Below are 15,124 nucleotides of genomic sequence, written 5' to 3' on the forward strand. Positions count from 1 at the left end.
AATTATGTATGGCTTCGAAGGCTCGATATTGAGGCCGGTAGCACCAAGCTATACTTAATTATTATGTGTGTCATTTTTAATATTTTTTAGAAATTTGTTAGTTTAATAAATTAAATTAAAAATTCTTGAATTGGACTTAATAATTATGAATGGCTTCCAAGCTCGATATTTGAGGCCTAGTAGCACCAAGCTATACTTAATTATTATGTGTGCCAATTTCAACATTTTTAGAATTTTGTTAGCTTAATAAATTAAATAATTAATATTGGACTGAATAATTATGTATGGGTTCCAGGCTCGATATTTGAGTTTATTTGACAACATATATTAATTTGTTACTTTTGAAAGTTTATCTTTATAAATTAAATAATTAATTTTGTAAAGTGTTATTGGATAGAGTTTGCAGTTACTACATACTTAAGGCTCTATATTTTACTAAGCTAAAAGGCTCTATATTTTGCACTCTGCCGATGCCCCCTTTTTCTAAAGGCGAAATCGGGTTTACGACATTTGGGCGAACAACTCTATTCCTTTTGGGAATTTGGGTTTTTGAGATTTAGAAGAGTCGCCACCTAATGATTGAGTGCATTAGGACACCAAGGAATAAAAAAAAGAACCAGAGAACGGGTAAGGGCTTGAAATTATCCCAGGGGGAAGGTGTTAGGAACCCCCCAAGATCCACTAGTGTGGTTCCCGGCCATGCTACAATTTGTGACTTTAAAGCGAATAAACAAACAAGACAACTTCACATAACGATTACAAGTAGGATTTTTTATAAAGGTCAAATAAGCATGCTGAAGTTAGGGAGTAGATGGTTTCAGGCTCGTTTAAAAGAATGTATAAATGCAGAAAAATGAGGGTCAAGTAACGAANAGTGGGGGAGCAAATCGTTTTTTAATAGGGGCAATGAGTCTGTGGTTGTCTTGGGGAAGAAGAAGGGCCTTTATTTTATTAAAGGAATTCGCAGTACTATACTGCGAATTACTTAAACGCAGTATAGTACTGCGAATTCCTTTAATAAAATAAAGCTGGGCCCAAAAATCAGAGTGAAAAGTAATTCGCAGTATTGTACTGCGAATTCCTTAAAAAAAATAATTTTTTAATAATACGCAGCACTATACTGCGAATTACTTTAACGGCTCAATTTTCGTTAAAGTAATTCGCAGTATAGTACTGCGTTTTAGGTAGTTATGTAACTTTTTTTTTTTAGTAATAGAAACGTGCTTTTTGTCCAAAAAAACATTAGAAAAGTTTCGGACTTGTCAAGAAAACCCCTCCATTTTTTGAAGAAATTAACTCCTCTTCCTGCTTTCCAATTTGAATTTGCTGAAACTGATCCATATATATATAGAGAGGTTTGCGCCGATAAAGACTCGATCTATAATATAAAACATGAAATGGCTAAGTGATGTTAGATAAAATAAAATATAGTACACAGATTAATTTGAGGTGTGACTAATCGCGAGTATTTTTTTATATTATTAGGGGATGACGAGTAAGTTTCTCTTCAGGATAGAAGAACAAAGAAATATAAATTAAAACTAAGTCATTTATACTTTCAAATTAACTTTGTCACTTCTTAAAAAAAGGCCTAAATGTATCAAAGTTGGCAAAAGAAGCTATTCTCTAAACAGTCAGACAGTTTCATATATATATATATATATATATATATATATATATATATATATATATATATATATATATATATATATATATATATATATATATATATATATATGTATATCCATTTAAATTTAATACTTATATATTAAAAAAAATTAAACCTCCAATTTCTTATATACCTTTCGATGTGTGATAATCGCACTGTGGCAACAACTGATGCCCTAGTGTTACTTCAACGAGTTAAGTAAAGCTGTAAAAGGATTATATATAAAGAAAGGAAAAGGTTGAAACGCTTACATAAATATGTTGTAATAGTTTGAGCGTTGGTGTCTCTTGCCCAATGATTTTATCTCTACGTCTTATATATATCTATCTATACTATATTAAAAGCATGAAGCCCCTATCGAAATGTCGTTTGCCTTTTATACCCTTCGTGATTATATTGTACGTTGGATAAAATTGTAATTGTAATTTTTAAGAAGTATCAAAACTGCCGTTTATAACCCCTTTTTTGTTGGACACAATTTTTCTATATTTAGGTTTTAGGATTCACTTTATATTTAGGATTCTTCTACCAATTAATGTTAATTATATTGTGTCTTTTCTTTGTTTTTTTGGCTTAGGATCCCTTGACCTAAATAAATCGCCGTAGGCTCTAAAGGAAAAAGTATGGTTTAGGATTCAGCAATTAATATTGGTATTTGTATTTCACTTGAACATTAATTATATTTGTTGTACTGTCATTGTTTTAAGAGTCTATTTTCTGGTCTTTTGATTTGGGGTAAAATCGTTTTTCATGGATTGATCATTGTCTAACTTGGAGAGCTCTTATCTTGGATTCTCTTTTCTGACCTTTTTAGTTTGTCCATATCATTAGTAAGATATGTTTTTATGATTGCTGAAATCTTAACCAATATTCGTTAAATTTCTTTTATTGCTTTGTGCTAATTTTGGTTTTTGATTTTCTCTTTTTATATTTTTGAATTTTGGTATTTGCTAGGACACTTGTGCTTTCTTCTTCTTTTTTCTCTACTTAATTTTTTGGTTGTTTGGATTCGAGGTTTTTAGGAGTTTAGGTCTTCCAATTGCTAATCCTACAAAGTTTATTTCAAAAGAAATTTTGAATTACGGTCCGTTAGCTTTCACCTAGCTTCATGTTTCTTGCTAATGGTTGGCCAAAGATCTTCCTATCCGGGAAAATCTTTCAATATTATTTTCAAAAATTTTGATTATATTTTTTTCAACAATTAATTTGTGAATTAATTTGCATTTGAGTCGAGATAATTGTCTGTGTTTCTTTCAGGTTTCTCGCTGATGATTGGGGCAGAAAATTTTCATAACTTTGGTAATCTTTCGATTTCATTCTTCAGCAATTAAATTCATGAACTAATTTTGTATTTGTTTCTAGATCTTAGAATAATTTACCTCTTTTATTCTATAAAAACTCTTAATACTTTGATTTTAGTAATTCATTAGTTTTAACTCATTATTATATTGATAATTCTTCTTTCTTCTCGAATTGTGATGCTATTTTGAATCTAATATTATAGAAGAAAATTTGAAATGATTGTATTGGGTGATGGAATTTAAGCTAAATTATGCAAACAACCAATCATAAATTAACAAACGGCAAGATTTGCATATTCCGAACAAGTTTCCAAGAAGATGCATTGTTTGAAAGTACATAATGAGCATTTGTACTATAGGTAAAAGTTGTCTGCATAATATTAAGAAAAAATTTTGCATTCTGAGGCAACCATTTATGTGAAATCAATAATATTATTTTAGTAATTATTAAAAAGTGAGAAGCCTCATACTCAAATGTTAATGGATCAAATTGTAAAAATAAGTACAACGTATAAGATGTTCTTTGAGATCGTATCTGTCGAACTTATTTTTGTTAAATTCACAAGTAAATGTTACGAAATATATTTTGGCAGTCAGTGGTTTCATCTTTCAACACAAGAAAATATAAATTTTTACAGGGGCCAACAAGTTGGAGGTTGTTATGTCAAATATGGATATGCCATCTCTTTCCTTAGTCGTGTATACTACTCCATGTTCTATTTGTATCCTGATGGTGCTACCGTTTCTTATAAATAATTTTTTGTCGCCACCAGTAGATATGTTGTGCTGGTTGTGTGCCTTGTAATGGTCGATGTGAAGAATGTAGTTGTCCTTCTTGAATTTTGCCCTAGAAACTAACAGCTTGTTTGGATGGTTGTTAAGCATCGTTTCATAATGTATCGTATCTAAATGTATTGTATTGTACCGTTTGATAAATACAATATTTGGATAGATTGTGTCGTTTGCCATCGTTTCATGATATCACGCACCAACAATATGAAGAATAAACTTGTAATAGTATAAAGAAAAATTATGATACAAGGTTAAATTACTATATAAAAAGGTAGGGTAAATGCTAAAATAAAATTATTTAATAATAATAAAGGGTGAGATTGAGAGAAAAAGACAAGGTAACGACGCGACCACATCAAATCGATCGTTATATAAAGCAGCACATTTTGTCGTTCGGATTTAACGATAAGTTACAATAAAATTTAAGTAACAATCAAAACAAACATCATATTTAAAGTAACAATACGATACAATACAATGGGTAACAACTATCCAAACAAGCTGTAAGGTGAGCTACAAAATAATGTTTATATTTTCTTTTATAGTCTGTAATATTTTTCTTCTTCTACTCATGTTAAAAGCTGGTGCTTCATACTTTTTGTGGATTGGGTTCTCTCTCAGAGGGAAGATAGATGAATTCCACATTTAAATTTACTGATTTTTAATGCAAACTAATTCATTCTGTGGAAAAGACTTGGGAGTCTTCGTCATGTATATTGATAGTATCAATCCTTAAAGAGAAGATTTTATTAAGAAGTTGTATTTTTTTCTTTATTACTTTTATAATAGAACAAATTTGTAATGAATTTTATAAAAGTTTTATTAAAAGTAGGAAGCCCCTATCGATATGTCATGCGCTTTTTTACCCTTAATAAGTGAATTCTACGTTGGATATAATAGTAATTGCATTCACTAATAATTTTCTTTTGTTTTTGGGAAGAAAACCAAAATTATCGTGCATTACCTTTATTTAGGGTTTTCTTGGTTTAGAATTAGGATCGTTTACTGCCGCATTCTTTACAGTTTTCTTTGTTTCGATTCTTTACTTATAGCTTTCTTTTAGGTTTAGAATTCTTTTATTATCAATGTTACATATACTTACTAGTGTATCTCTTACGTTTGCGTTTCTTCTTTGTTTTAGGTTTAGGTATTTACTTTAATTCCTCTTAGAATATGTGTACAATGATTTTACTTTTGGTTGGTATTTGTACCANTTCTACAATATTCATTTGGTATAGTACTTTTGCACAACGGTACAGTTATGTATTCATTTAATAATTCTTTGGTTCCGTTCTCTTATTTCAGGTTTAAACAATCATTGCCCCAGGAAATAAAAGTATCTATTTCATAAGGTAATTTATTTTTCGTATGATATGAATTCTTTCTCAAAAATTAATTTCATGTGTCAATATCAATGAAGGTTAGAGTTTAACATATTGTGAAGTTTTATAATTAAAAAATATTATCAATAACTGTGTCCATAGTAAAAATTTGATATTTTTTTTTAAAATCTAATGACTTAACAAAGATTTGAATCAGCTTCTGGAGATATTGACGGTCACATATTTTCATAGCGGCTTCACATTAATTGAACGTCCTGCATTGAAACTGAAGAGCTCTTGTCTTGTTTTGGTTTATCATATAAGTTAGTTGGAGATTGCCACTTTAGCTCTTATTAAACTGTAGGACTTTTTGTTTAATGTGCAGAATAGAGATGATTAATGTCTTTATTTTTTTAAAAATAGGCGAGTTCAACTATTTCCATTCCAACTGCCACCATTGAATTATTTTATTTTCTATATATTTTGCATATGAGTGCAAGCACAAGAGTTTTTTTAGTCGGAAAATAAGTATAAATTTGTAGGCAATTGAGTATGGTTTGTTATTCAATTCAGTTAATTTATTTTAATATTTGAGACCAGACTACTTGATATTTATTTAGTATGGATTATATCTTTGTGAAATTTGTGATAATTATCTAGAAGATTCATTCTGACGAATGAAGGTAACAACGATTAATGATATAATGATTGAAATTTAATCGGGGCTCTAGCTAACATATTGTACGGTTAAGATGCTTCTCTCATGAGTGTATTTTTTCTATTCAAATTGGCGTCTTCAGAAATCGCAAGGTCTCTGGTGACCCATGTATTAGTAATGCCCTTGCCTATTTTTCCTTCCTTGTGCAATATATTTATATTGTTAAAGAGTAATTACATTTTTATCGCTTTGGTATACTTTTTTCATAATCTGCATCATATTATTCTTTTAAATTAGTAGTCAAATATATAAAATAATTTTCTTTTATTTAAAGTACAATAAGTGTTTCTTTCAATATGTTTGTAATATTTTTGAGATGCTCAAATAAAAATTATTGATTTTATCAAAATTATATTCTTCCTTATTTGAACTATGTAAATAATAAATTATAAAAAAATAACAAAGAAATAACATACACCAATAATATAATTCAGAAAGAGATAGTAGGTTAGACACAACATGATAACATATTATTTTTTTATACAATAAAATAATCAAATACTATATAACTAATTCACATAAAATCAGAAGATACAAAATTTCTTTTAAATTCAACTATTGTATCAATGTTATAATATTTATGTTTTCGTTAATTAAATATTGCATCTAACATAACGTTAATTGTTATTACACATAATTCTTTTTTATTCTATATTTTATACGTTTTTATCAATAAACTCAAAAAACACGTGCAACGCACGTACACTATAACTAGTAGGAGAAGAAAAGGTCTAAAATTTTATTCAAATGTCTAGTAAATAGACCACGTGTCACGACCCGGATTTTCCACCATCGGGAGTCGTGATGGCGCCTACTGTTGGAGCTAGGCAAGCCAAACTTTAAACATTTTCGGATAACAACATAACAATAATAAAATGACGAGTCTTTAAATAAATGCGGAAGTCTTTTAAAACATAAATAACTAAAAATCCAAAATGCGGAAATCTAATATTTCACTACCCAAGACTGGAGTCGCTGTATCACGAACCACTAAAGAGTGCTACAAACAAGGCTGAATAGAAAAATACATAATGTCTGTCTCGGTACAATGAAAACAAACAGAAAATATGGAAAGGGACTTCGGCCTGCGAACGCCAGCTAGGCTACCTCGTAAGTCCCTGGACTGAAGAGGGCTCCCGATCAACTACTGCTGTGGTCCAAGAGCTGCTCCGGTACCGTAATCTGTGCAAAAAGCACAGAAGTGTAGCATCAGCACAACCGACCCCATGTGCTGGTAAGTGCCTGGCCTAACCCCGGCGAAGTAGTGACGAGGCTAGACAGGACTACCAAGTCAACCTGTGCAGTTCAATATATATATATATATATATATATCAATAAAGGAAAGAATACCGAAATTAAACAGTTAACTAGGGAGGGAAGCATGCTATGGGGGAGTACAAACCGGATATAAAGTCATCAACTTAAGTAAGAAACAGAGCAATAACAATAATTAACAAAAACAGGAGAATCAACAGTTGCACGGCATCAACCTTCGTGCTTTTACTCTCAGTCTCACAAAAAACAATCAAATAGAATGCACGGCATCACCCTTCGTGCTTTTCCTCACATAACTCTCATTTCATGGCACGGAATGATCCTTCGTGCAATTATAGTCAAAATCAGAGCACGGAATGTCCCTTCGTGCATAAATAATAAAAACATGGCACGGAATGACCCTTCGTGCAAATATAATCAAAACATGGCACGGAATGACCCTTCGTGCAAATATAATCAAACATAGCACGGAATGACCCTTCGTGCAAATATAATCAAACATGGCACGGAATGACCTTCGTGCATTATCACTCTTCCTCACCCAACCAACAATCACAACCAAACGGGCGAGGGAATAAGCAAATAATAAGAAATGTCCCGGCAAGGGAAAACACAATTAAACAGCTAAATCCCGGCAAGGGAGTAACAACAACAACTTTCTCATCCCGGCAAGGGAGATAATCAATATACTAAAACCATCCCGGCAAGGGATTAATCATATCTCTTTCCATTTCTTACTCAATAGTATTTTTATTGTTCGAGCCAACGCTCCAAAGAATTTACAATTCATAACCAATCCTCAAACTCTTCACATTATGTAGAATTCATCAATTAGCATAGAAGAGTCTCGAAAATATTAGAAATACGTGCAAACAAGGACCCACGGTCATGCTAGACACCGGTGTATAGATACTCGTCACCATGCCTATACACCGTACTCGATCATTTAGCAATTAATAACACTCTAATCCTATTCCCTCAAGCGAAGGTTAGATCAAACACTTACCTCGGTCCAAAGAATAGCAATCAATCCTCATATACCGCCTTTCCTCTACAATCCGACTCTGAAACAATGATATCTAGGCATAATTAATTCAATAATATCAATTAGTGCCCAACAACATAATCCCATAGCCTAGAAATGAGTTTCCTAACATTCTTCCAAAAATACCAAATTTAGACACCGGGCCCACATGGTTCAAACACGAGGCTCGGACCAAAACCCAATCACCCATAACCCCACGAGTTCAAATATATAATTTATTTTAAGATTCGACCCCAAATTGAGGTTGAATCACCCAAAATTCTCAAAACCCTAACTCTACCCAAAACCCCTAATTTCTACTTTGATTTCATGATTTAGGCTTAGAAACTTGCTAATTAATGAAGGAAAAGTGAAGAAAATGAGTGGGGAATTACTTACCCAAGTGGTCTTGAAGAGTGAGGGCTTCAATGGCTTCCTAAAGCTTGGGGGAGAAGAGAGCTCGCGAGAAAAGTGAAGAAATCCCGTGTGTTCTGATTCTGGAAATTAAAAATATAACTGGGCGTTTTACCCTACGCGATCGCGACTAAGAGGACGCGTTCGCGGTGAAGAGAAACTGGGGGCATCGCGTTCGCGATGGGTATGATGCGAACGCGAAGAGGAAGCTGGTGGGGGCCCTGGGATTGCCTTACACGAACGCGTAAAAAGGGGACGCGAACGCGGCTGGGGAAGGGCTGAAGGTACGCGAACGCAGGGGCCTTTCCGCAACGCGAAGAAGGGAGAGTCCAAAGCTATGCGAACGCGGGGTCGAGTCCGCGATCGCGAAGAAGGCAACAGCTGGGCAAAACTTGCAGAGAAATCTGCTACAATTCCTAAGTGTAAAACACCCCGAACCACCTCTGATTCACTCCCCGGCCCTCGGGGCTCCTAACCGATCACACATACTAACTCAATAACATCTTACGAACTTACTCGAGCGATCAAATCGCCAAAACAACATCAAAATCAATGAATCAAGCCTCAAAATCATCATTTTCATTTCTAACTTCATAAATTTCCAACTTTAGATAATTAGGTCCGAAATACGTCAAATGACGTCCGATTCCGACCAAACTTCACAGAAAATGCTTAACACATATTTAAGACCTGTACCGGGCATCGGAACCAATATACGAGCCCGATACCATAGTCTTTTAATCAATTTTTATTTCCATTTTCCTTAATAATTTCAGAAAAATAATTAAACAGAAAAATTCTTTTCCCGGGCTCTAGACCTCGGAATTCGACTCCGGGCATGTGCCCGAGTCCCATATTTTTCTACGGACCCTCCGGGACCGCCAAATCACGGGTCCGGGTCCGTTTACCAAAAATGTTGACCGAAGTCAACTTTAATCATTTTAAAGCCACATTTTGAAATTTTTCACAGAATTTAACATATAATCTTTCCGGCTACGTGCCCGGACTGCGCACACTAATCAAGACAAGTAAAAATGAGGTTTTCAAAGCCTCGGAAGCACGGAAAAAGAGAGAAATCCGGTGATGACCCTTTGGGTCGTCACACCACGTGTCTATAATTGTATTCCTACTACAGACACATCACCGAATATGAATCACATATTACAAAGAGGTAAGGAAACGTGGATTAATTAATTGACGACGAATTATTCGTTAACTTGTGAGCAGAGTAGGAAACTCTACTGTAATTTGTAAACCTTTTCTTTGTTGTGATAATGATTCACAACTACCTGTACTAGGTTAATGTTTAGGATTACTTAATGGAGGGCTTTATTCACCAACAGAATAGACTTGGAAGCAGATTCAAGACTTTATAGACTTATAGCCTGTTTGGCTAAGCTGGAGAAATCAGCTTATTTTGAGAAATGTTTTTTTCTAAAGTGTTTTTGAAAAAAGTACTTTTGAATAGAAGTAGTTTGTGTTTGGCTAATCACTCTAAAAAGCACTTTTGAGCAATAATTTATGTTTGGCCAAGCTTTTCAGAAAGTACTTTTAAGTATCAAATTACGAATAAGCTAAGGACATGAAAAGATTTACTTAATAGTTAATACTATAAGTGACCAAAAATGATAAGTTACGGCATTAAAAAATTTATTAAAAATCCGCTCTCTCGGCGCACGATAGAGTGCATGTGTCAACCACGACAAGCCCAAATATAACAAATCGGTGACAACTGGCAAGAATTTGGATCCAATTACTGTTGAATTGGTGGTAAAAGGGGATGCAGTGAAGGTAGCTCATCCTCAAGTGAGTTTACCTACTGTTGAGGCTGATAAAGGGCAGAAGCAGTGGGCGAACCTATTTGTGGGATCGAGTTATGCGGCGAAAGGAATGGATCTTAGCTTTATTGCACCTATTATAAAAAATGGCGAGGTAACTGTGGAGCTCTGTAAGGAAGAGATAGAGGAGGAGACTCAGAAATGGAAGCTTGCGTTAATACTGTATGTTGTTGGAGGAAGTCCAACAATAGGCGCCATGGAAAGGTACATTGCTTCAGTATGGAATTTTGTAGCTAAGCCTAAGGTGTATTTTCGTGATGATGGTTATTTTGTGGTTCGTTTCAATTCGATTGAAGATAGGGATGAAGTTTTGTATTCAGGGCCTCACATGTTGAATAATAAGCCTATCATGGCCAAAATGTGGTCGGCTGATTTTGATTTCAATAAAGAGGTTCTTCAAACTATACCAGTGTGGGTGAAATATCCTAATTTGCCTTTGAATTGCTGGGGAAAGAGGTCGCTAAGTAGGATCAGCAGTGGATTGGGAATTCCTCTCTATGCTGATGCTTATACTACTCAAGTGGATAGGATCTCATATGCAAGGGTATTGATTGAAATGGATGTTACTAAGAAGCTGCCTAGGTCTATCAAAGTGACTGATCCTAATGGAAGGGAGTTTATACAGGAAATAGCATATGATTGGGTTCCTGAATTCTGTACTAAATGCATGCAAGTTGATCACCAATGTAGAGTTGCTGAACAGAGTGGACCAAAGTTGAAGGCTAAGAATGTAAAACAGAAGCAGGAATGGCAACCTAAGGTGGTATCCAAAGTGCAAGAACCAGTTGTTAAGGAGCAATTACAGTTAAAAGAGACTACAAATGAAAAGAATGCTAGTCATAGTACATTAATGGCTAGTACTAGTGCAGGAGCTGAAAGAGGAAATGAGGAGCAAATGTGGCAGACTGTTATAGGAAAATTAGCAGCTAGAAGTAGAGAAAGACAACCAGCTGATGTAGTAAATGTAATCGATGGATTTAATCTACTTGCAGAATCTAAACTGCAGCTAGCTATGCCAAGACAGATAGAGGGAGGAATAGGTAGACAACAGGGTGATACTGGGCAGGAAGGTACTCTACAACCCCTTTTTATACCTGTATGAAGTTAGTAACCTGGAACATAAGGGGCTTAAATAAAGCCCCTAGACAAAAAGAGGTAAAGTGGTTCATTTGTAGTAATAAAGTAAGCATGATAGCATTACTAAAACATAAAATAAAAAAGCAGAAGGCCGAACAAGTTATAAGGAAAATTATACCTGGATGGGCATCTTTAGACAACTATGAGTATAGTAGCAAAGGAAGAATATGGTTGTTATGGGACACAAATGAAATAGAGTGCAAAGAGGTGAGTAAAACTGCTCAGACTATAAACACTACAGTATATATTAGGAGATTGGATATGAGATTTACTTTTACAGCTGTGTATGGCCTGCATAGAGTTGAAGACAGAAGAAGTATGCGGAGTGAACTGACAAGGCTGCACTCAATACAACAAGGGTCATGGTTGATAGTGGGGGATTACAATACCATTAGATCAGTTGAAGATAGACCAGTTGGTAATCCAGTACAAGAACTGGAGGTAAGAGATTTCAATGATTTTATTGAAGGCACCGGATTAACAGAAATGAAGACTAGTGGAAGGAATTTTACATGGACAAATGGCCATACTTATAGTAAGATTGATAGAGCCCTGATCAATGCTGATTGGATGCTGGTAATGCCACAATTGGAGGTCTGGATTATGGATCCTCGTTGTTCTAATCATTCACCATTAAGTATAGCACTGGAGGAGAATGAAGATTTTAGCTCCAAACATTTTAAATTTCTAAACCATCTAGCTGAACATGATGACTTTATGAAGATAGTTAACGAAGCATGGGAGAGGCCACAGGAACCACACACTATGAGGAGTATTTGGCAGAAACTCAAAAGAGTAAAACAGGCCATGAAGGTCTTAAACAAAAATGAATATAATGCTGTGGCTGATAGGATCAAGGTGTGTAGACAAAGACTAACTGCCATACAGGAACAAATGAGGGATCTTGGGCAAGATGAGACCTTAGTAGCTAAAGAGAAAGTAATGAAAATACAACTGGAGAAATGGTTAGGGGTGGAGGAAAGCATTATGAGACAGAAATCAAGAGTAAAATGGCTAAAGTTAGGTGATGCCAACACAACTTATTTTTTTGCAAGTATGAAAAATAGATGTAACCAAAACAAGATTAGAAGACTAATAAAAGGTAATGGGAGCACAGTGCAAACAAGGAAGGACATTGAGGAGGAGGTGGCAGGGTTTTACCAACAGCTATTAGGCTCATCAGCAAGTGAATTGCCTGCTATTAATCCAGCTATTATGAGAGATGGTCCCATGATGAATAGACTGCAACAACTACAACTGATTGCACAGGTCTCAAAGGAGGAGATTTATCAGGCTCTGAAAGGTATCAGTGACAACAAACCTGGGTGTGATGGATTCAATGCTTTATTCTTCAAGAAGGCTTGGGCCGTAGTAGGAGATACAATCACAACTGCAGTTATTGAGTTCTTTTCAAGTTCAAATATGTATCAGCCTATCAACTGTACAACAGTAACCCTTATTCCTAAGGTGAAAAATCCTTCTAAAATTACTGAGTACAGGCCAATATCATGTTGCACAATTCTTTACAAGATTATATCAAAGATACTAACCAACAGACTACAAGGAGTGATGGATGGACTGGTGGATAAGAGTCAGTCTGCATTTGTTCCTGGTAGACTGATAAATGACAACATAATACTTAGTCATGAGTTAGTGAAAGGATATGGTAGGAAAGGTATCTCTCCCAGATGTATGCTGATGATAGACATGAAGAAGGCATATGATTCAGTGGAGTGAGGTTATCTAGAGCAAGTGTTGACACATCTGCAGCTGCCAGGGAGATTTGTGCAATGAGTTATGAGCTGTGTTACAACAGTCTCATACTCCATTATGATTAATGGGCAGCCTACAAAGCCATTTCAAGCTAAGAAAGGGTTGACAGGGAGATCCCCTATCTCCTTACCTATTTGTGCTGGTTATGGAGTATTTGACAAGACTTTTGAAGACACTTAAAAAGGATCCTAATTTCAACTATCATCCTAAATATGGCAAACTGAACATAGTGCAATTAAGCTTTGCTGATGATCTATTACTGTTTTGTAGAGGTGATGCCATATCTGTTCAGTTACTATTTCAGTGCTTTCAACAATTCTCAAAGGCTTCAGGGCTAGTGGAAAATGCTGATAAAAGTTTCATATTCTTTGGTGGAGTGCATGATGACCAACAACAGAAGATATTACAAGACTTGGGTTTTGTCAAAGGAACACTACCAGTTAGGTACTTGAGGGTACCTCTTAGCTCTAAAAGGTTATCATTAATACAGTGCCAGCCTCTGCTTGAGAAGATGCTAGGAAGAATCCAATCCTGGACATCAAAGAATCTGTCATATGCAGGAAGAATTCAGCTAATCAAGAGTGTGTTATTCTCTATCCAAGTATACTGGTCTCAGGTGTTTGTGTTGCCAAAGAAACTCATCCAACTTATTGAAAGAGTATGCAGAACATTCCTATGGACTGGGGGTGTAGAAGTATCAAGGAAAGCTCTATTGTCATGGGACAGCTTATGCAAACCTAAAGCAGCTGGTGGTTTAAATTTGCTGGCTATAGAGGAATAGAATAAGGCAGCCATATGTAAACTCCTTTGGAACCTATACAAGAAGAAAGATAGGTTATGGGTTATGGGTGCAGTGGATACATGTGTATTATAAGAAGCAGAATGCATTGTGGAGTATTGTACCAAAACAAGCCTCTTGGATAGTACAGAAGATACTTAAAGCCAAACAATACTTTGAGGAAGTTGGTTATACAGAGGAGGATGTAGAAGGGATAAGCAGCTTCTCTATTAAGAGTATGTATGAGAAACTGAGGGGTGAATTTGATAGAGTACCATGGAGGAAACTGGTGCACAGCAGTGTTGGAGTACCATAATGGAACTTCATAGTCTACCTAGCTGCACATAGAAGATTGATGACTACAGACAGGCTGAGGGATTTGGGCTATGTGGAGGATGTAACATGTTGTTTATGTAACAGTGAAGAGCAGACAATTGATCATTTGTTTTTTAAATGTACCTATTCATCGAGAGTATGGACAGCAATGCTGCAATGGCAAGGGATCCAGAGACAACCAATGATGTGGGCAAATGAACTTGAATGGGCAGGAAAGTACTACAGAGGGAGGAGCACAATAGCTGAGTTGTATAAACTTGTGCTGGCAGGAACACTGTATTACATATGGCAAGAGAGGAATTGCAGGATCTTCAAAGGAGTGCAACGACCAGAAGTCATTCTAAGCAGAGCAAATTACGCAGGATGTGCATGGGAGAGGAGAAAGTAAACACAGGATACAAAGAAGACTACGGGAACTCAACTACTATCCTAGTATGTAAAGATTGTTCTATAGATAGTAGTTAGACTAAATTGTTTCTTGTAATAGTAGTTAATGAAGCCAGGAGTGGAGCTAAAATCTGGGATGTCTATCCAGATTAAGCTTGAGTACAGCATGTAAATTATTTGTTGAGAAAAGAAAATGTTATTTACCAAAAAAAAAATCTCATAAATTTGTTATTACAGGAAATAATTAAATCTTTTTATTTTATTTAAATAAAATATAAAAATAAAATTAAAAAGTTTTTAATTCTTTTAATATAAGTTAAATATATTAAAATTCATTCAACAAATATAAAAGCATTCACC

The 15,124-nt window shown here is 34.9% G+C and overlaps 2 protein-coding genes across 2 annotated transcripts; both read left to right on the plus strand.

The window, feature by feature from the left end:
• The first annotated feature begins 8,852 nt into the window (after positions 1–8,852).
• Positions 8,853–11,455, plus strand: LOC109238288. Its single transcript, XM_019404720.1, has 2 exons — positions 8,853–8,937; positions 10,293–11,455. Exons 1-2 carry the CDS (start codon positions 8,853–8,855, stop codon positions 11,453–11,455), a joined length of 1,248 nt encoding a protein of 415 aa, XP_019260265.1.
• A 2,941-nt stretch (positions 11,456–14,396) lies between these two features.
• On the plus strand, positions 14,397–14,765 carry LOC109238290. The gene has a single exon (XM_019404721.1). It carries the CDS (start codon positions 14,397–14,399, stop codon positions 14,763–14,765), a length of 369 nt encoding a protein of 122 aa, XP_019260266.1.
• Positions 14,766–15,124: the final 359 nt, after the last annotated feature.

The sequence above is a fragment of the Nicotiana attenuata genome, unplaced genomic scaffold (assembly GCF_001879085.1).
Source record: "Nicotiana attenuata strain UT unplaced genomic scaffold, NIATTr2, whole genome shotgun sequence".
Lineage (NCBI taxonomy): Eukaryota > Viridiplantae > Streptophyta > Magnoliopsida > Solanales > Solanaceae > Nicotiana > Nicotiana attenuata.